Below are 23,333 nucleotides of genomic sequence, written 5' to 3' on the forward strand. Positions count from 1 at the left end.
CAGTTTTAACAATTGGCTTAATTACTGGTGTCATTCTAAGGGGATCCAATGTCTGCTTGGGATGACATGCTTGACAAGCCACGCTGCTTCGCAAGGGATGATTTGCACCTGTCACCCCTGGTCTTCCGGATATTGGCCAAGGCTCTTGCCACCCCCATAGTGCCTTTTTTAGGCAAAGCTCAAATGACAAACCTACCTCCCTAGAAAACACAAGTGGAAAAAAACTAAGGGTAATGCTGCTCAATGCCAGAAGTCTAAACCTCAAGATGCATGCCCTCAAAGCCCTTCTCAGTATGGAGAACATCAATGTCTGTGCAGTGACTGAAACCTGGTTCAAGGCTCCTGAGAGCACACCAGCACTATCAGGTTTTACCTCATATCATGCTTTCCAGCCCCAAAACTTGGACTGAACCACAAGAGGAGGGGGAGTATCCATTTTCATCAAAGATACCCACACCTCCAGGTTAGTGGCAACGCACGAAGCATCGGAGACTATCCAGGTGCAACTAACCATAGGCAAAACTGCCTTACAGTTTGTAGCATGCTACAGACCACCCTCTCAAACTCAGGAACCCCACACAGCCTTCCGAAGACACTGGAGAGTATGAATGTCTCTCCAAATACCATCATTTTGGGAGACTTCAACTACCCAAACATAGACTGGGAACATTACTCAAGCCCCAACACCCTAGCCCAAAGGTTCCTAGAATTCATAAACTCAAATGCAATGGAACAACTAGTCACCATTCCCACAAGAGGAGACAATATACTAGACCTGATCATCACAAACATGGGGACAAAATGCTCCACACCGGAAGTATATCCCTCTTTGGTAAGATCAGACCATAAATTAATCTCACTGGAAATCCACATCCCGCCCCCTGCACAAAAGACCACAGTGAAGAACTTCTCAAAAGCCAACTTCACACTTCTTAAGACTGAAGTGGTATCCTTCAAGGCCCCTGGGCCAGATGAAACCACAACCCACACTGCTGAATCCTTTGCAAATGCCTTCTATGGGCACCTTCAAGAATGCATGGATCATGCAATCCCAAATAAAACCAAGACCCATTCCCCCAAAGGCAGGCACCCAGTCTGGTGGACCCCAGCCATAAACAAACTCTACAACAGGAGGAGGAAGCTACTACATGACAGAGCAAAATCCCTAAAAGGTAAGGCATCTCTGATCAGTACTAGCAAAAAACTACGATCACTCATAAAATCATCCAAGGACAACTTTGAGAGAAAAATCGCAAAAGACACAAAAGACAATCACAAGGCCTTCTTTAGCTATGTTAGAAACCTGGGTGGAAACTCCCAGATATGCTCAGAGTTAGTCCAAAATGACACAAAATACACTGAACCCACTGACATTGCCAACATTCTGGCAGACAGGTTCAGTGCAAATTTCTTCCCCTCCCCCAAAAGGAGAAATAACTATCCCAGCAGAGTGTAGCCTCCCTAACATCTCAGATGCCCAGGTGAGAGCCCTTTCTAAAGCTAAAAACACAGCATCAATGGGACCGGATGGTGTCCCAGGCTGTGTGCTACATGAACTCCAAGAGGAACTAAACCCACACATAAGGCTGCTGTTTAATCTTAGCCTTACTACAGGATACATACCCAAAGAGTGGCGTACGGCAACAGTGGTCCCACTTCACAAAGGCGGTGCTTCTACGGACCCTGGAAATTACCGCCCCATAAGCTTGACGAGCCTGGTCTGCAAAGCTATGGAGAGGATCATTATGGAACTCATAAACAAAGACATTGGGGACCTACAGACATTGGATCCTACCCAAATTGGCTTTATCAAGGGCAGATCCTGCCTTTTGAACTTGGTCGACTTTTTTGAAACAAAACACACAGGATACCACAAACACTAGTAAATCCGATCTCTGGAAACACACAGGACTATTAAAAATAACGCTCTTTATTTGACGAATCACGTTTTCGCTCCTGCACCTGCAAGAGCTTCCTCAGCACAAAACAATTTGTAGCATAAAGGCATCTGTTTTATACAAAATTATGCCATGATGTCACTTCCTTTTATGTTTTTAAAAAGACAGAATATAAAAGAAAAAACAGAATAAAAAACAGCATTTTTAACATGTCGCTTCATACTAATACAAATACCTTCTATACTATGACAATGAAAACATATGTACAGGCTGATAAGCATGTTCCCATATGTCGCAAACATAAAATATGTATATTTAAATACATGTTCAATAAATACATCATATTACATATACTGCTTATGCTGCAGAGCACTAAAGAAGGTGGTACCTAAAATACCAAATATCTGTAAGTCCCCCTAAATATAATGTTAGGTTATCTCAGATAACTTTTATATTTCAAGATGACTGAAATATTACAAGATTCATTTAATCCAGGGTAAGTAAAGGCATCTAGGCCTATTTGCCACTCTAGCTCTCTCATCTCAAGCATCAAATCTTGAGGTCCGCCCCTGACTCCATTATTGTTTATTGCCTTGTTTTAACTTTTAATAGGCATATTGGGTCGATATGGAATATTATAAAGAAAAATTGGTACTTCATTTTCAATAACCCTATGCTTCTTCAGAAGCTGGGACCTTACCCCCTCGTAGTTTTTAAACGAGGGAGTAATTTGAAAGAATTACTACAGAGACCAGGTACATCTACTTTCCCTAGTAGACAAACGGGCACTGTCATCTGTGGGTTCTGTAATAGGTGTAATTACCTGAAAGTCGGTAGTACATTTGTCATCAGAGATAGGAAATATACCATCTTCTCAAGAATTAATTGTACTACAAAATCAGTGGTCTATATTGCCTTTTGTGTCTGCTGCCCCTGCTTCTATGTAGGCAAAACTACACGGAAACTTAGTGACCGAATTTACCAACATTTATATGCTATAAGCAACAAAAAAATGGACAATGCTTTGTCAAAACATATTATTAATAACATAGGTCACAGCTTCCAGTTTATGGGGATTGAACAGGTCAATAATGGAGTCAGGGGCGGACCTCAAGATTTGATGCTTGAGATGAGAGAGCTAGAGTGGCAAATAGGCCTAGATGCCTTTACTTACCCTGGATTAAATGAATCTTGTAATATTTCAGTCATCTTGAAATATAAAAGTTATCTGAGATAACCTAACATTATATTTAGGGGGACTTACAGATATTTGGTATTTTAGGTACCACCTTCTTTAGTGCTCTGCAGTATAAGCAGTATATGTAATATGATGTATTTTATTGAGAATGTATTTAAATATACATATTTTATGGTTGGGACATATGTGAGCATGCTTATCAGCTTGTACATATGTTTTCATTGTCAAAGTATAGAAGGTATTTGTATTAGTATGAAGCGACATGTTAAAAATGCTGTTTTTATTCTGTTTCTTCTTTTATATTCTGTCTTTTTAAAAACACAAAAGGAAGTGACATCATGGCATAATTTTGTATAAAACAGATGCCTTTATGCTACAAATTGTTTTGTGCTGAGGAAGCTCTTGCAGGTGCAGGAGCGAAAACGTGATTCGTCAAATAAAGAGCGTTATTTTTAATAGTCCTGTGTGTTTCCAGAGATCGGACTTTTTTGAAACAGTCACTAAGGCCATTGATGAGGGTAAGGCAGTTCACACAGCCTACCTTGACCTTGCAAAAGCCTTTGACAAAATACCCCACTCCGGCATCATAGACAAACTCACCAGCTTAAATGTAAACCCATATGTCACAAGATGGGTTGCAAACTGGCTCAAGGACAGAACCCACAGGGTCAGAGTTGCTGGAGCTATGTCAGACTCTAAGCCAGTCACAAGCGGTGTCCCACAGGGCTCAGTCCTGGGACCCCTCTTGTTCGGCATTTATTTTTCCGAGGTACAGGCAAACATAGGAGGATTGTGGCTGACAAAGTTCGCAGATGACTGCAAACTGGGCGCCATAATTGATACTCCAGTGGACACAAACATCCTTCAGAGAGGCCTCTTAGAAATGGATAATTGTTGCCAGAGCCATGGCCTTAAGCTGAATGCCAAAAAATGTATAGTCATACCCTTTGGGAAAAACAAGGTACCGACAAATTACCACATAGGTGGTAATCCATTAAGTACGGAAGAGGTAATCAGGGACCTGGGGACCCAGGTTGACAGTAACCTCTCATTTGACACTCACATTGCCAAAGTGGTTAGGAAGACCTTCTATATTGCCCACCCTATCATGAAGGGTTTCACATCTAGATCAAGAGAGGTCATTGTGCCCCTGTACTCTCTTATCAGGCCAATGATTGAGTACAATGCCCCATTTGGGATGTATATCACCCGACACCTGCAGCAGTTGGAAAGACCCCAAAAGTTCCTCACCAAGAGGATAAAGGGTCTTAAACATATGTCATATGCTGCCCGACTGAAAAAACTCCAGCTCTATTCAGTCGCATACCGCCTACTCAGAGGTGATCTGTGCCTGACGTACAAGGCCATGTCCAAGCCGGAATTAATGGACATGCTCCACCTCAAAAAATCCAAATCCATCAGAGCCACTAGAACAAGAGACTTAAACCTCAACACAGAAATAAATAGGACGTGCTGGAGGGACAGATTCATAACCCAGAGGCTCCCTACACTCTGGAACAGAATCCCAGTCCATGTTAGGCAGAGACCCTCACTGACTCTATTCAAGAGAAATATCGACGAGTGGATGGGAGATCGTAGGTTTACCCCGGGGGTCATCTCTGTGTCACTACTAGACAGAGGCACAGTAAACTAAACCCTAAAAGGGCATAGTATTCTCATCCTAAGGGGTGGTGAAAGCCACACACACTCTGGCTAGGCTTATAAATGCCCTAGGGCAGATAGCCTAGTACGAACCTATGAACCTAATCACCAACATGGGGACTCTATGCTCCAGACCAGAAGTGTATCCCTCACTGGTAAGATCAGACCATAAACTAATCTCACTGGATATTCACATCCCGACCCCACCCCCTGCCCAGAAAACCACAGTGAAAAACTTCTCTAAAGCAAATTTCACACTCCTCAAAACTGAGGTGGAATCCTTCAAAGCCCCCGGGCCTGTGGAAAATATGGCCCAGACCGCAGAATCCTTTATAAACGCATTCTATGAACACCTTCAGGAATGCATGGATCATGCGATCCCAAATAAAACCAAGAACCAATCCTCCAAAGGCAGACGTCCTGTCTGGTGGACCCTAGCCATAAACAAACTATACAATAGAAGGAGGAAGCTACTAAATGATAGAGCAAAATCCCAAAAAGGGAAGGCATCACTGATCAGTATTAGCAAAAAACTACGGGCACACATAAAATTGTCTAAGACCAGCTTCGAGAGAAAAATTGCACAGGACACTAAGGATAATCACAAGGCTTTCTTTAGTTATGTTAGGAACCTGGGTGGTAATTCCCAGATATGCTCAGAATTAGTCCAAAATGACAAAAATACACCGAACCCACAGACATTGCCAACATCCTAGCTAACAGGTTCAGCGCAAACTTCTCCCCCCCCACCCCACCAAAAGGGCAAATATCTATCCAAGCAGAGTGCTGCCCCCCTGACATCTCAGATGCTCAGGTAAGAGCCGCCCTCTCCAAAGCAAATACACAGCATCAATGGGACCAGATGGTGTCCGGCTGCGCCCTACATGAACTCCAAGAAGAGCTAAACCCAAACATAAAACTACTGTTCAATCTCAGCCTTACTACAGGATATGTGCCCAAAGAGTGGCGTACAGCAACAGTGGTCCCTCTCCATAAAGGTGGTGCCTCAACGGATCCTGGAAACTATCGCCCCATAAGCCTGACTAGCTTGGTCTGCAAAGCTATGGAAAGGATCATCATGGACCTCATAAATAAAGATATTGGGGACCTACAAACACTGGATCCTACCCAGTTCGGCTTTGTTAAGGGCAGATCCTGCCTCTTAAACGTGGTTGATTTCTTTGAAACAGTCACCAAGGCCATTGACGAGGGGAAGATGGTCCACACAGCCTACCTGGACCTCGCAAAAGCCTTCGATACAATACCCCACTGGCATTATAGATAAGCTCACCAGCTTAAATATAAACCCCTATGTCACTAGATGGATTGCAAACTGGCTCAAGGACAAAACCCACATGGTTAGAATTGCTGGAGCCATGTCAGACTCCAAACCAGTTACAAGTGGTGTCCCACAAGGCTCAGTCCTGGGACCTCTCTTGTTTGGTATATATTTCTCGGAGGTACAGGCCAACATGGAAGGACTGTGGCTGACCAAGTTCGCAGATGACTGCAAACTGGGCCATAATCGACTCTCCAGCCGACACAAGCATCCTTCAAAAGGGCCTCATAGAAACAGACAACTGGTGCCAGAGCCATGGCCTCAAGCTAAATGCCAAAAGTGTATAGTCATCCCTTTGGCAAAACAAAGTGCCACAAATGACCACATAGGTGGTAATCCATTAAGTACAGAAGAAGTAATTAGGGACCTGGGGACCCAAGCTGATAGCAATCTCTCATTTGACAACCACGTGGCCAAAGTGGTTAGAAAACATTTTATATAGCCCACCTAATCATGAAGAGATTCACATCTAGATCAGGGAGGTCATCGTGCCTCTTTACTCATCCCTCATCAGGCCCATAATTGAGTACAATGCCCTTTGGGATGTACCTTACCAGACACCTGCAGCAACTGGAAAGATCCCAAAAGTACCTCACCAAGAGGATCAAAGGGCTCAAACAGATGCCATATGCTGCCCGGTTAAAGAAACTCCAGCTCTACTCAGTGGCATACCGCCTGTTCAGAGGCGATCTGTGCCTGACATATAAAGCCATGTCCAACCCGAATTAATGGACATGCTGCACCTCAGAAAATCCAAATCCCATCGAGCTACGCGCTCGAGAGACTTGAACCTCAGCACTGAAATAAATAGGACATGCTGGAGGGACAGATTCATAACCCAGAGGCTCCCTTCACTCTGGAATAAAATCCCAGTCCAGGTTAGGCAGAGTCCCTCATTGACTCTCTTCAAGAGGAATCTTGATGAGTGGATGGGAGATCGTAGGTTTACCCCGGGTATCACTTCTGTGTCACTGTTAGACAGAGGCACAGTATACTAACCTCGAAAAAGGGCATAGCAAAATAAATTTAAAATGGGTGGCGAAAGCCAAACACATTCTGGCTAGGCTTATAAATGCCCTAGGGCAGATAGCCTAGTATGAACCTATGAACCTATAATAATCTTTTCTGTTTATTTTTAAACAAGAAACATCTTTATTAACTTATCACTTAACTATTAGGTGTCATCATAGACAATAATCTCAAATTTGACCTAAATGTTAACCAAACTATCAAAACCATCAATAAAAAACTAGGGTCACTTTACAGAATAAAAGCCTTCCTAACCCCTCCAGCTAAAATTGCCGTAGCTCGCTCTCACCTTCTTTCAACCCTTCTGTATGCATCCCCTCTACTCTCGAATTTGAACAAGACTGTCCTTAACAAACTCTCAATTTGCTACAACCACATTGCCAGGTTTGCCACTGGGCTGCCTTTTAGAACACATCATTGCATCAATCTAAATCAACTTGGTTGGCTTGAACTACCTAGCCTAATCCAGTATAACCAACTGATTATGGCCTATAAAATCCTATATAATCCGGACAATACTCCTGCACTTAAAAATATTATCACCCCCTATAACAATCCTAGACTGCTTCGATCCTCTAACAAAATACTAATTCAGGCTAGCAAAATTAATAACACAGCCGGTGATTCTCTCTTTGCAAACTCTGTAAGTAGATCCTGGAACTCTCTTCCAGCTGATATTACCTTACTTTCCACCTTAGGTCAATTTAAAACTAGACTCAAACAACATTTGTCACTTAACTGGCTATGTCAATGTATCAAGTCTGGCTAACTCTCTCTAGAATGTGTAAAAATCTGTTAACCAGTTTACTGTGTAATTTAATTTAATCCTGACTTGTGCTCAGGACTAACTGTAACCTGTGGAACTTGTTTAACTTGCTTACTTATGTAATCTCTGTAAATAGTCTGTTTGTAATATGTAATGCTGGTATTATGTAATGCTGTATCTGCTTACCCTTGGAGCTTTTCTCCCCGGGCCTCCGCTGAAAACTGGACATGCATCCAGTCGGACTATCCCAGTCAACAAATGTAAAATAAAATAAAAATAAAATAAACTTATGGCATAGATCATCATACATTTATATACATGAACACAAACTTATATTGATATATTTTCAGTTGCAAACTTTATACATCACTTATAATCTATCCAGTCATTGTCAGTCAAATATTACATAGCTCATTCAATTCCTGCCTTCCCTTAAACCTCATTCTTCCTCAAAAACATTATTGTGCATGTATTGTTCCCACAATTGCCCATTTTTCTGTGTAGTTTGCTCTTACCCTTTTCTAAAGATCTTGGTTTCCAGTTGTTTTATCTCTGTTACTATATTCACTACTTCTAGTACAGTTTTGTTTGGACTTTGATTTCCATTTTCCAGTAATTGCTTTTATGGCAGCCACAAGAATTAAACTCAGCAAGGTCTTACTATGTCCATATCACAGCTAAATAATAATAATAATAATAATAATAATAATAATAATAATAATAATAATAATAATAAATATGAATAATAATAATAATAACAATAATAATTTCCTTATGTACACCAAATTGTTCACTTGGTATTTCTGATGCAGTAGTTTGTAGGGAATATTTAAAGTGTGCCAACTCATTACACTCTCCAGAGTATGTTTCCAATTATCTCTTTCTTCCCCATCACACCTCCAACATTTGCAAACTACCTAAGGAAGATTTATTGGAGCCTGCATGGGGTATAAAAATACCTATGCAGACATTTCTAAGGAAGATCCTAAATCTTCTAGACGTTGTTGCATATTTTGGGATCCATACATATATCCCCCGTTGATTCTTTGTGAATTTTTTATCCAATCTCTCTTCCCAATCCTTTCTAACCTCCTCTGATTGATTCCCATAGTTATCATGCCTTACTAATTATCCATTTTTTAACAACAGCTTTTGTTCTACATTGTACTAAAAACTGTACCAGTGCTGATCTTTCACGTGGGACTCACCTTTTTCTTTCTCTTTGCCTACACTCTGACATCAATTCTTGATATAAAAGGCAACCTCTATCCTGCAATCCAAATGAGTTCATAGGTTCATAGGTTCATAGGTTCATACTAGGCTATATGCCCGAGGGCATTTACAAGCCTAGCCCATAGTTTTGTGGCTTACGCCACCCCTTTAGTATGGGGAACTATACCCATTATTTTGCTGTGCCTCTGTCGAGCAGTGACACTGAGGTAATCCCTGGGGTATATCTGCGATCTCCCATCCATTGGTCAAGATTTCTCTTGAACAAGGCCAGCGAGGTGCTCTGCCTCACATATACCGGGATTTTATTCCACAGCATAGGGAGTCTTTGGGTGATGAATCTATCCCTCCAGCACGTCCTATTAATAGCCGTGTCGAGGTTTAAGTCTCCGCCCTTGTGGCTCTGACGGATCTAGATTTTTGAGGTGAAGCATATTCATCAAATCTGGGTTTGACATGGCCTTGTATGTTAGGCAAAGGTCACCTCTGAGCAAGCGGTAAGCGACTGAATAGAGCTGGAGTTCTTTCAGTCGGGCAGCATAGGACAGATGTTTGAGACCCTTTATCCTTTTGGTGAGGAACTTTTGTGGCCTCTCCAGCTGCTGCAAGTGTCGGGTCAGATACATTCCGAATGGGGCATTGTACTCAATCATTGGTCTGATGAGTGATGAGTATAGGGAGACTATGACCTCCCTTGATCTAGATGAGAATCCCTTCATGATAAGGTGGGCAATGTAGAAGGTCTTCCTAACTACTTTAGCTACATGGGTGTTGAATGATAGACTACTATCAACCTGGGTCCCCAGGTCCCTGATAACTTCTTCTGTGCTCAGTGGATTGCAACCTATTTGGTAGCTAGGGGTAACCTTGTTTTTCCGAAGGGTATGACTATGCATTTTTTGGCATTTAACTTTAGGCCATGGCTCTGGCACCAGTTATCCATTTCTGTGAGACCCTTCTGAAGGATATCTGTGTCAGATGTGTTTTTTACTATGGCGCCCAGTTTGCAGTCATCTGCAAACTTTGTCAGCCATAACCCTCCTGTGTTTGCTTGTACTGGAAAAGTAGATGCCAAACAAGAGTGGGCCCAGGACTGAGCCCTGTGGTACACCACTTGTGACAGGCTTTGAGTCTGACATGGCACCAGCAACTCTGACCCTGTGGGTTCTGTCACTCAGCCAGTTTGCAACCCATCTTGTGATATATGGGTTAACATTTAAGCTGATGAGTTTTTAAATGATACCCGAGTGGGGTATTGTATCGAAGGCCTTCGCCAGATCGAGGTAGGCTGTATGGACTGCCTTTCCCTCATCAATGGCTTTGCTGACTGTTTCGAAAAAGTCAACCAAGTTTAGAAGGCATGATCTGCCTTTGACAAAGCCAAACTGGGATGGATCCAAAGTCTGCAAATTCCCTATGTCTTTATTTATGAGGTCCATTATGATCCTCTCCATGGCTTTGCAGATAAGGCTTGTCAAGCTAATGGGCCGGTAATTTCCAGGGTCGGTGGAGGCACCGCCTTTGTGAAGTGGGACCACAGTTGCAGTGCGCCACTCCCTGGGTACATATCCAGAGGTAAGACTATGATTAAACAGCTGTCCTAGCTGTGGGTTTAATTCCTCGTTGAGTTCGTGGAGCACACAGCCGGGGACACCATCAGGTCCCATGGATGCTGTGTTTTTTTGCTTTGGAGAGAGCAGTTCTCACTTGGGCGTTGGAGATGTTTGGGGGGCTGCAATCGCTTGGTATAGATATCTCTCCTTTTGGGGAGGGGAGAAGTTTGCACTGAACCTGTCAGCCAGTATGTTGGCAATGTCTGTAGGATCAGTAATCTTCACATCATTTTGAACTAGTTCTGAGCATATCTGGGAGTTTCCTCCCAGGTTTCTAACATAGCTAAAGAAGGCCTTATGATTGTCTTTTGAGTCTTTAGCTATTTTTCTCTCAAAATTTGCTTTGGATGATTTTATGAGAGCTCTTAGTTTTTTACTTATAGTGATCAAGGGTGTCTTACCTTTTAAGGATTTTGCTCTATCTTGTAGTAGCTTCCTCCTTTTGTTGTAGAGTTTGTTTATGGCTGGGGTCCACCAGACTGGACGCTTGCCTTTGGTACAAAGAGTCTTTGTTTTGCTTGGGATTGCCTTATCCATGCAGTCCTGCAGGTGCTGGTAGAAGGCATTTGTAAGTGATTCAGCGGCTTGAGTACTGTTTTCCGCCAGCTCGGGGGCCTTAAAGGAGACCACACTAGTCTTTAGAAGTGTGAAGTCGGCTTCGAGAAGTTCTTTACTGTGGTCTTTTATTTCAGGTGGGGTGGGATGAGGACCTCCAGCGAGATTAGTTTGTGATCTGATCTCACCAGTGAGGGGTATACTTCGGTGTTGAACATTGTGCTCCCATGTTCATGATGATGAGATCAAGTATGTTTTCTCCTCTGGTGGGGATGGTGACTAGTTGTTCCATGGCATTTGAGTTTATGAATTCCAGGAACTTTTGGGCTAGGGTGTTTGGGCTTGAGTAGTGTTCCCAGTCTATATTAGGGTAATTGAAGTCACCTAGTATGATGGTGTTTGGTGATACATTTATCACCTCTAGTGTTTTCAGGAAGGCCATGTGAGGTTCCTGAGTTTGTGAGGGTGGCCTGTAACATGCTACAATTTGCAGAGCAGTCTTGCCTATGGTTAATTGCACCTGGATGGTCTCCGATGCATTGTGCGTTGCCACCAGTCTTGAGGTGTGGGTGTCCCTGATGAATATGGATACCCCCCCTCCTTTCTTGGTATTGTCCGGATTTTGGGGCCGGAACGCATGATAAGAGGTAAAACCTGATAGTGCTGGGGTGCTCTCAGGAGCCTTGAACCAGGTTTCTGTCACTGCACAGACATCGATGTTCTCCATACTGAGAAGGGCCTCGAAAAGTGCATTTTGAGATTTAGACTTCTGGCATTGAGCAGCATTACCCTTAGTTTTTTTCCTTTTTTGTGTTCTAGGGTGGTAGGTTTAGAATTTGAGCCTTGCCTAAAAAGGCACTATGGGGTGGCAGAGCCTTTGCCAATATCCGAATCCCAGGGTGACAGGTGTAAGCCGCCCTTGAAGCGTGGCTTGTCCAGCATGTCATCCCAGGCAGACAGATATTGGATCCCCTTTGAATGACACCAGAGTTTAAGCCAATTGTTAAAGCTGATCATCTTATCTCTGTATTGTGGCATCATTCTTGGTGAAGGTAGGATACTGCTCAAGGTCAGGGTCATACCTGCCTGGGCTACATAATCAGAGAGCTCCTCAATGTCTCTTTTCATGTAGTCCAAGGAGGTACGCCTCAGGTCGCTTACACCAGCGTGGACAATGACTGAGTCGTATTTGTACCTGCTGTTGAGAGACCTGAGTGCTTGCGTTATGTGGCGGATTCTAGCGCCCGACAGGCAGCTTACTGTGACCTTCTCCTTACTCAGTCTGGTGAGCGGGACGCCAGTGTGTCTGACTATGGAGTCACCAATGACTAGTGTGTCTGGCATTTTGTTTGGCCTTAAGGGCTGTGACTGTTTGACACTCTGACTGTGAGGTCTATGTGTTGCAGGTGTTGTGTTCTGAGGTGGTGGTTGTTTGGGTGTCTGCTTTGGTGGCCTCTGCTGTTTTGGTAGATTTTTGATCAGAGCCGAGTATGTCTTTGTGTGTTTATGTGTATGATTTGAGGTTGTGATGGTACTATGTGAGACTGGGTCTATAGTGTGTGTGGTAACCTTCTCCTCCTGACTGGTCTTGCCAGTCCTATGTTGAGAGAGCTCAGCCTCCAGTTTGGCCGTATAGTTGCATCTCTCATGTATTTGTGTTTTGTGGGAGGAGGAGAGGGTTGTCTGTGTACATGAGGCAATTGTAACATTGCCTCAATATTCCCAGGTTCACCAGCTGAGCAGGAGAGGACACTAGCAACTGATCCCTCGACATGCTAGAAGGACTAGACAAAAAACTTTAAAAGAGATTCCGGGGACGTGGGTGACCGAGAAATGGGGTTTGCCTTTTGGGGTGCTATCTATAAGAGTGCCGTATCAAGGTAATAAGTACTGTAGGAGCAAGTGCTAGGTTTAACAGATAGAGAAAAGTCTACTTGGAGTCAAGTAGAGATGATCTTTTAGGTATTAGAGAAAGTGCTAGTAACAGGGATGCTTAAAGGTAAGATTGAAAAGAATGCACTCTGCAGTGTGCACTAGAGAAGTTAGATATGAAAGTAGGTAACTTGAGTTTTACCTGTTTAAAAAGTTAAGGTTTAGTGGAGAGTTACTATTTTTAAAACAGCAAGATGGACTGAAAGGGGTGGTTACTTTTGTATTTTGGTACTATGAAATACTGTAGGATGGCCAATAAATTGAAATAATTGAAGGGGTGGGATTTCAAAAGTGATGGTTTTGTGATTACTCACATAAGCCAGTGAAAGTAGAGAGAAATGAGATATATGGCCAGATTAACATAAGAGGCGGGCAACTAGAAAGACAGTGGTATTAAAATTCTGCCTGACTCAGAACAGAGAGAGCTGTGGTCTCTTTTGAAGTTTTAATATGCTGTTAAAACAGAATGCAAGCAAAACACAAGGTAAAGAAAACAAACTACAGTATTCAAAATATAGAAAGGCAATACAGAAATACAAAAAAATAACAGCAAACTAACCTTTCCTTCACAGCAAAGTGTAGCAGAGTCTGGATGAGCCTTTCTGGTAAAGTTCTTGTCATCTTCCCATTGTATTACCTTTCCTTCTCTAATTATTTGTTCCCAATACCTTTATTCCTTTGCCAGTTTTCTCCAGTAAATTCCAGACCACACTTGCCTATTCTCTGTACCCCTGATTGCAGTCATTCCTATCAGCAGTATCTCCTTTCTCCATCCCTATGTGAGAATCTCTTCTTGACAAGGTCAGGCCATGAAAAGAATGAATAACATGAAGCAGAGCATGGCCCCATGATACTTTCTGCATTCCCTGAAGTATCCTGTTGGCATACTTCTAATTACTGGTCTTGTTGTACAAACATACTCATTGTGGTTACATGAAAATGTTTCCCTCACTTCCTGCTGACTATTTTAAAGTGTTTTGGGGTGTTTGCCCATATTCTACAACCTTTGTTGTTGGATATGAGACTAGCTGCTGATACTTCAAAGTATACAGATAACTTTCTTCCCATCCTCTCTCTTCCAGCCTTCCTTTTCTTCCAAGTCATCTAACTAACAACAGGACAGATTATGCTAAAATACTGATTGCAGCAAATCCTCACTCTGTATAAATTGAATTACATTTCTTTCTGTGTCTCTTTATGTCTGTGTGATGCTAAGTAAATATGTGTTTTCTATGCGTACTTTGCTTCATTTTGTAAACCATTAATAAATGCACTGGAATTAAAATAAAGTGGTGTGATACTTAGTTATGTATGTTGTAGTGTGACAAATATAAGCAAAGATATCAGACAGAAATTCTTGTGTCCCCATGATGTCATTGCATTCTGTATCAAAACAAGAAAAGCAAAATTAGCTTAATGTGGAAAATATATTGTTACAAAGTCAGGAAAGGAGAGGATAAAACAGCTTTAATGTGAAAAATATATTGTGAAAACATGCAGTACCCATATGCAGGGACAATACTCCAGTGCTTTAAATTCAGACTATACCTGTAGCTATAGCACACAGGAGGAGTCTCGCAGTCCTTTTCCTCATAAAGAGTCTCAGGGCAATCACGGCCACCATTGGCAGGAAACTGGATGATAACTCTGTGACGGACTTGTTTCTTTATTGTGATATCACCTGGAAAAAATAAAAAAAATGAACAAATAAACACTGCCATACTTGATGACATGACTGTCAACATATTTTCAGTGATGTGTACGATTTCAATTAAAGTCCCTTACAAAATGGATAAATAAAATTATTTAGTATGATTTCTGTGCATCACAAGTATCAATGCCAGTCACTGGCTTCCACTGCATGACAACTAAGAGCATTCATTTCAAGTAACTGTCCATCCATCAAAAATATGGCTGTCATCTTTAAACAGCAATCAAAGTAATCAAATCATTAGCTGTGATCTAGAAAGAAAATTATAATGACTATAAAACTGAGCTTGTGATTTAAGTCCTATTTTGTTTATAATTATTACGCTGTCTCAAAATTCATAAATTAAAAAAATGAAGTATGGTTTATTGCCACTGTTTGCTAACAGGGTGTTAACATTCCTCCCACTAGCTTTTCCTTTTCTTCCACTAAATTTCATTAGTCTGCTCACTCTGTTTAATAGCTGAGCATTTTTGTGTAGAGTGCCCTTTATTATACATCCTGTCAGGGTACTGGAGGTAAGATGTGCCATATAAGAGAAGGTCATTTTAACAAATCACTGCAATCTTCTCATCAAGGCTGATCTGTCAAACTTACTAAAGACAAAACAGTGTAAAGTCACATTACTTATGTGAGGTAACAGCAACAAACGCAAAAAGAAGGTGTTTCTTTAACATAAAACATCACATGAGAGCATGCAATTCAACTGACAAGAAGTTTGCAGAATGTCAAGATTCTTATCTCATATTTTTGGTCTGTTAATCCTAAAATATTTAATCTGCTGACAAATCATTAAGGATTAAAGTCACTAACTAATGACACTTTAATGTCAGACCTTATATCCTTCAGAAAATGCGTACTAAAGAAAAAACATTTATTCAAGGAACTTTCCAAGTTTATAAGGGGAACATTTAAATTATCCATTAGTTATACTAATGGAAAAGGTCCGTCACCCATTAGTATAATCACTATGTTAAATGGGTTTAACATAGCGATTTAAAATAAGCAACGGACATCTGCTGTCTATGCTAAACCCATTTAACATAAGGTTTTAAAAAGAGAAAGCAAGATCTCCGTGGCTTTTTCGCTATGTTAAATGAGTTTAACATAGCGAGACAGTTTTAAAATAAGCAACGGACATCTCCGTTGCTTATTTTAAAGTCTCACTATGTTAAACCCATTTAACATAGCGAACACTAAAAAAAGCAACAGAGATCTTGCTTTCTCGGATGCCAGACATCTGCGGAAGGGCAGCAAACAGGCATTATACTATGCCATTATTTAAGAAAAGTAATAGTTTCTTTTCTTAAATAATGTCGGACCAAACCATGCCAACTGTGGGTAAATCCAGCATTACCCACACCCAGGCGTGGGTTATTGCTATAATATGCCCTTGATTATGGGACTCTGTTCTTTCATTATTTTTGGTTTTGTCCACAACTCTTGCTCTAAGATATTTAGAGGAACATGGGAGAGGTTATGCTTGGTTTACAAGAAGACAACATATTTTATTCATGGACATGTAGCCTTATAACCATGTAGCTGTCAACAGAACAAGCAAAAACAAGAGCTGGAATATAAAGTTTCTTTCTTCAGATTCAGCTCAGGATTCAAACACAGGGAGCACATTTCTGATTAATGGGCACATTGCATAACACAGAGGGTTATGATCAGGTCTCCGATTGTAACCATATGATAGTTTTTGAGACATTGATGCCACAAAATTTACCTCAAGAACAAAGCTTGAGAGGCAAATCTTGGAATTCGTGTTAAGAGCACAATAACTGGTTAAGATGTGCATGGAGTGCTACCAGTAACAAAAAAAAGTGCAAAATGTTTTACCTGTTTTGAAAGCCAGTAAAGCATTTAGCATTCCATGGCAAGTAAATATTATTAGAGGAAAAAAAAATCAGGGACAGCTTTTAAATTCTGTTCTTAGTTAACCAGATTACTTACAGACTGACACCTGTAAACCTCTGTCAGGAGAAAGTACAGTTTTGTACCTACCATAAATGTAGATGTTCGAGTGTATACACTGCTGCAGTCATCACACTTGGGTTATCTGCCGTCAGACGGTCCCACAGTCAGCCCAAGTTCCAAAGTCTTGGTCCGGCGTCAGTTGTGGTCGCTTCTTCCCTGACATCAGTGCGACAGGGGTATAAAAGAGGCAGCTGACATGATTTTCTTCAGTTTTTCTTGCCCCAGATGTCAGGTGCCCCCAAATAGGAAGGCAATACATAATCCTAAATAAACATACATAAGTAGAAAACAATAGCTACAGCTATAAGCAAATACACCATATAGAAATACATCATATAGATTGTATAGAAAGGGAGGTGTAGATAATGCCCAGCTAAGAAGAGGGGATGGTGGGAGGGTAACCTGGACTGCAGCGGTGTATACACTCGAACATCTACATTTATGTTAGGTACAAAACTGTACTATGTTCATCGTGTTACACTGCTGCAGTCATCACACTTGGGTTGAATCCCAAAGCTAAGGCTGGGCAGCTGGTACTAAACAGGGTTTGGAGTAGCTAGGAGGCCCTGCAGAACTGCAGTGGCAAAGCCAGCTCTGTTTTTTGAGTATAGAGGTAAGTGGTAGTGCTTGGTGAAAGTGTGCACTGAACTCCAAGTTGCAGCATCCAGAATATCCTTGGTTGGTACCCCTCTGAGGAAGGCTGCTGATGTGGCTGTAGCCCTGGTGGAATGGGGTCTAATGTTACCAGGTACAGGTTTCTCATGGTGTGTGTAGCAGAAGCAGATACAATGTCTTATCCATTTTTAAATGGTCTGTTTTGAAATAGCCTTTCCTTGTGATCCTGCAGCATAGGATACAAACAGCTGGTCAGATTTTCTGAAAGCCTTTGTTTTATCCAAGTAGAAACATAATTGCCTGTGAATGTCCAAAGAGTGTAGGAGCCTTTCCCCTTTATTCTGGGGGTTTGGATAAAAGGTGGGTAAATGAATGGTTTGGTTTAGAGCCACACTGGATACCACCTTTGGCATAAAGTTAGGGTTAGTTCGTAAAGAGACTCTGTCTTGATGAAAATTAATGAAAGGTTCCTCTGCCATTACGGCCTGCAGCTCTGAGATTCTCTGTGCTGAAGTTATTGCTAACAGCAGGGCAGTTTTCCATGATAAAAACTGTAATTCGGCTGAAAAAGTTGGTTCGAAGGGTGGTAGAGTAAGTCTTTCCAAAACAAAATTAAGATCCCAAGTTGGTGTTGGTGCTCTCCGGGGCAGTCTTATGTTCTTAGCCCCTCTGAGGTACTGTCTTAGTAATGGATGTGAAAATATAGGAGGATCCATGTTGTAATGAGCTGAAATAGCTGAAGCGTGGATCTTAATAGATGAAAAGGAAAGGCCCTTGTCCAGCATCTCAGTTAAATATTGTAATATCTGAGGAATATTTGGGACAAGAGGATTTAGACCTTTGCGCAAATTTTGCCCCTACATATGCTATTCTGTTTATGTCCTATTTTGAAACTAGTTTTATGTATACACTTGAATTTTTTCATAAATCTGTTATTTTGTATCGTAGGTACATTGATGATTTGATTTTCATCTGTAGAGGCAATATTTTGGAATTTGGGAAGTTTATTGACAATTTAAACTGTAATAGGTTTGGTTTGGAATTTACTTTTAAAGTGAATTTGAATGCTGTACAGTTTCTTGATATTCAACTATATGTGGACATCCAGAATAAAGTTCAGTTTAGACCTTTTAAGAAGGAAACAGCAACCAGTAATTTTTTACAAGCCAGTAGTGCACATCCGACCCACTTAATTGAAGCTCTCCCATATGGTGAGTTTAAACGTACCTTTGAGCACACCTCTGAATGTTGTTTCCTGCTAGAGGAGTTTTTGATGTAAAGAGTAGGCTCTTGGCTAGGGGGTATTCTGAAAATTTGATTAAAAAAAGGGAAATTAGAGTGTGGAATAAAAATGACTCTGTTAGGAGCAGTGTTGTACAATTTTCTAAAAGATATATGGAGAATAGGTGTAACAATATGGATGAGAAAATATTTTTTGTAACAAAATACTCTCCATTTTCTGACACTTTCAAGAATGTTGTAGATTTTTTGTGGCCCATAGTTTGTTGTAGTGATGAAATAGGACATTTATTTGTTATTAAAGTTACTTTTTCATATGGAAGATACCCTAATTTGAAAGAACTTTTGAACCTTAATTATAATACCAAAATTATGAGTGAAAATACTGGTATGTTTAAGTGTGGGAAATGTAAGGTCTGTTCTAGGGTGAAAAATCTATCAGGTGAATTTATTAATGGTTTCAAATACACTGCAACTGATGGATTTAATTGTAAATCCTGTGGGGTTGTTTATATTGTGGGTTGTGGATGTGCACCACCAAAGTATTATGGTCAAACGTCAAATTAAAATACGTATCATGGAACTTATTGGCGATGTGAGGAATTGTAGGTTGGAGAGTCCCATCTCTGAGCAGTTTAATACAGTTCATAATGGTGTGCTAAGCCAGATGTTAAGTGTTATGGTAACTTTTCTCAGAGGTTACTTAGTAGGTTTATATTAAACTTTGGCACTCTTGCACCTAAGGGTTTATATTTGGAGATGAATCTCACCTTAAAATATGTTTTGATGGTGAAATGTTGATGTTTCTTTAAATCTTTTATATTTGTCAATTGATTATTTAATTGAAGTTAATATAAAAAGATGCTGCTGATTGTCATGGATTATTCCTGTGAAGGCTTTCTTTAGCCGAGGTACCAGAAGACAATAAATCTGCAGTTTCCTGGATCCTGAATGTGGTTGTTCTTTTTTTTTTTTTTTAGGCCTTTAGCCTGGTTCTAGGCGCAGAATCTTTTCCATTTGTCTGAGTATGTTTTCCTGGTGCTGGGTCTCCTGGCCTCCAAAATGACATCCATAACAGCTTTAGAAAGGAGTGTTGACTGGTTGTTTAAGTAATCTGCCATGCAGCCAGATTTAAAGTCTTGAGCTGGCTGTGTAGAATCTGATTGTTTTGCTGAGTCAGCATGTGAGGAATTTGAGGTAAAATCCATGGTGGGCCTTGAGCCATGTTCCTTAATAATGGATACCAGTGTTGGCGTGGCCAGTCTGGAGCAATGCGTATCATTTGTGGCCTCTCTAGTCTGGCTTTCAGGAGCACCTTTGCCAGAAGAGGCAGTGGAGGGAAGGCATACACTTTTAATGTTTTCCAACTGAATGATAGGGCGTCCACTTTCCAAGCTAGTGTGTGGTATGTCCTTGTGCAAAATTTCCGTAGTTGGTAGTTTTGGGGGGAGGAAAAAGGATCTATGTCTGGGCTCCCCCATTTTTGAGTTATCATTGTGAATACTTGTGGATTTAGTTTCCACTCGTGAGGGTCCATGATATTTCTGCTTAGATTATCTGCCAATGTATTTTTCTTTCCTGGCAGGAATTGTGCTTGTAGTTAAACTTGGTAGGTCAGTGCTGTATTCCACAAGGTCATTGTTTGTCTGCATAGGGGGTAAGAATGTGTGCCCCCTTGTTTGTTTATATACCACATCACTGTGGTGTTGTCCGTCTTTATTAGAAGTTGTCCTGGTAGTAGGAGGTCCTTGAAAGCTGTTAGGGCATTTTGTACAGCTAGCATCTCTTTTTGTTTGATGTGGAGATGCATTTGATCTGTAGTCCATTTGCCCTGAATACACTGTCCTGCCATGTGTGCTCCCCAGGCGTAATCCGATGCATCTGTTGTTATTGTCTGCCTGGCTGTGGGTAAGGAGAAAGGCTGACCCTTGTTGAGGTGAGATGCCTCAGCCCACCATAGAAACTCCTGTTGAAGGCAGGGAATGAGTGGTATTATTGCTTCCAAGCTGTGGCTGTGCTGAGTCCATACGCTTTTCAGGTACCATTGTAATTTCCTCATATGCAGTCTGGCATATGGAATTAGTAGTATGGAAGATGCCATGAACCCCAAGGCCTGCAGAATTTTTCTTGTGGGGAGTTGGGTTTTTGTTGACATCATTTTGAAATATTGAGTCAGTTGTCCTTGCTTGTCTGGCGTGAGATAAGCCATCTGGGCCATTGTATTTAAGCTGGCACCGAGGAATATTATCTCTTGTGAGGGCACTAGTTTTGACTTCTTTTTGTTTACTGTGTACCCTAGGCAACTTAGTAGGTTTTTTACAAATGCCAGATGTTTTAAAAGAATGTCCTTGCTTTCTGCTTGAATAAGGCAGTCGTCCAGGTATGGATATATTTGAATTCCTCTTTGTCTGCAGTACGCAATTACTGGTGCCAGGCATTTTGTGAAGACCCTGGGCGCAGTAGATAAGCCAAAGGCAGTGCAGAGAATTGGCAATGAGTTGAACCTGCTATAAATCTGAGGTATCTTCTGCAATTTTGTCTGATAGGGACATGCAGGTATGCCTCCTTGAATTCCAGCGTTACTAGCCAAGCTTTCTTGCCCAGCATGGGAAGAAGTTGTTGTAGTGTCAACATTTTGAACTTGGGAACTTCCAGGTAAGTGTTTAGAATTGAAAGGTCCAGAATGGGTCTCCAGGCGTTGTCCTTTCGGGGGACCAAAAAGAGTCTTGAGTAAAATCCATGTCCTTGCTCCTGTATAGGAACCTCTTGAATGGCTCTCATGTCCATGAGTGCTGTAATTTGGCTTTGAGCCTCTGCCCATTGATTTGGTGGCAGATTTGGCATTCCTTTTATCCTTGGTAAAGTGTGAAAGTGGAACCTGTATCCTTGAAATACAATATTTAGAACCCATTTGTCTTTTGTGATGATGTGCCAATTGCCTACAAAAAGTGCTAGTTTTCCTCCCAAGGGAGCTGCCAAGAGGGATTTGCTTGGCAGTCTGAGGGGTAAGTCATTGTGATTGTTTTCTGAAAGTTTGAGGCCTGTCTTCTCCTCCTTTCTGGGTTGTGGCACCCCATTGCGAGGCTTGTAAGAGCCTTGTGGCTGACCTCTGCCCCTTGGGCATCTGTATTTGCCCCTCTGAGGTCTGTCAGAAGTTGGAAAGGACCAATTTTTGGTTGGCCAATTTCTGCTAAAACGAGGGGGTTGTACCTGTAAAAAATCCTTGACCGTCTGCATAGATTTTGCCTTATCCTCCATTTTCTTTAAAACCTCTTCTGCTTTCACACCAAATAAAACATCCTGCTGTAAAGGTGCATCCAATAACTTTGCTTTAACATGATCAGGTAAACTTTGTTCTTTTAACCAAGCATGCCTACGAATGACAGACCCTGTTACTGCTGCTCTACAAGAAGCTTCCAATGAATCAAATCCACATTGCAAAGTATGTTTTACCACTTGTTCTGCTGCATGCAATAAATCCTGCATTTCCCTGTAGTCAGACTGCTCTGAATGTGTGAGCATTTTTTGTTTTAATTGAGACATGAAATATTGCTGATATTTCAGCATGTGAAACTGGCAATTTAAGGCCCTCATGGCTAGAGTAGTTGAGGTGTATACTTTCTTTCCCCATCTGTCTAGTGCTCTAGAATCCCTTTCAGAGGGTACAGGATTTTTAGCAATATAAACCTTAACCCCTTTGGGACCCTGGGAAATGGTGTCTGGGTCAGCAACAGGGCTTTTGTATAGGAGTTTGTGAGAGCCGGGGACTCTGTAGTATCTGTCTGGTTTGGCTGGGGCTGGAGGTAATGAATCTGGATTAAGGCTAGATTCTGAATAAACATCATCCACAATGTCTAGCACTGGTGGAATAGCAAGGGGTCTGTGCTGAGGCAGTAAAAGGAACTCTCGGAGCCTTTTCTTAGATTCAGAGTAATCCTGGCCTTCCCAGTGGAAATGTTCCCCCATGGTGTGCAAGGTTTCCCCAAAAGAGTAGTCCTCTGGGGGAGATGCTGAAGGGATTGACTCTTCAGCATCGGAGTCTTCATATGGGGGAAAAGGAGTATTCCTGTTCCTCAGAAGAATCTGAGGAAATGGAAACCTGGTCAGATGAAGCGTAGTCTTCCTCCTGTCTAGGCCTTTTATCAGGAGGGGGATGGGAACCCCTGATCAGGGTAATTAAGTCTTCAGTCATTTTAAGCATCTGTTTCTTAGGCATGGGGCCTTGTACTGGAGAATGTTGTACAGGCTTTCTTACTTTTAAAGGAGTTTTCAACTTTGCATAGGATTTAATAGTAAGCGCAGTCAGTCTGAAGACACCTTCAGCAACTAAAGGCCTTTCAACTACACCGGATTCCCCTTCAGCAATGGAGTCGGTAGGGCCTAAAGGTAAAGGCTCCAGAGGCCCAGCAATCTCCGCTTGGGAGTCAGAGGCAGCCTGTGGTTCTAAATCAGCAGTCGTCAGGGGCTGCGTAGGTGCCTCACTGAAAACCGGAGAACTGGCGACTGGCCTAGCAGAGGCCTCGGTGTCTGGTTTGGATCTCGGCTGCCTGTCCTTATCTTTGTGCTTTT

At 41.6% G+C, this 23,333-nt stretch overlaps 1 protein-coding gene across 4 annotated transcripts in view; it reads right to left on the reverse strand.

Moving 5' to 3' along the window:
* THSD7A (thrombospondin type 1 domain containing 7A) overlaps positions 1–23,333 on the reverse strand; it is a 2,877,792-nt gene that overhangs the window by 841,496 nt on the left and 2,012,963 nt on the right. For all 4 annotated transcript variants that reach the window (XM_044066751.1, XM_044066750.1, XM_044066748.1 and 1 more), the window contains one exon: positions 14,771–14,903. In XM_044066751.1, the coding sequence (XP_043922686.1) occupies positions 14,771–14,903 (133 nt within the window). The remainder of the gene's footprint in view (positions 1–14,770; positions 14,904–23,333) is intronic.

The sequence above is a fragment of the Protopterus annectens genome, chromosome 3.part1, assembly GCF_019279795.1.
Source record: "Protopterus annectens isolate FY-2018-M chromosome 3.part1, PAN1.0, whole genome shotgun sequence".
Lineage (NCBI taxonomy): Eukaryota > Metazoa > Chordata > Ceratodontiformes > Protopteridae > Protopterus > Protopterus annectens.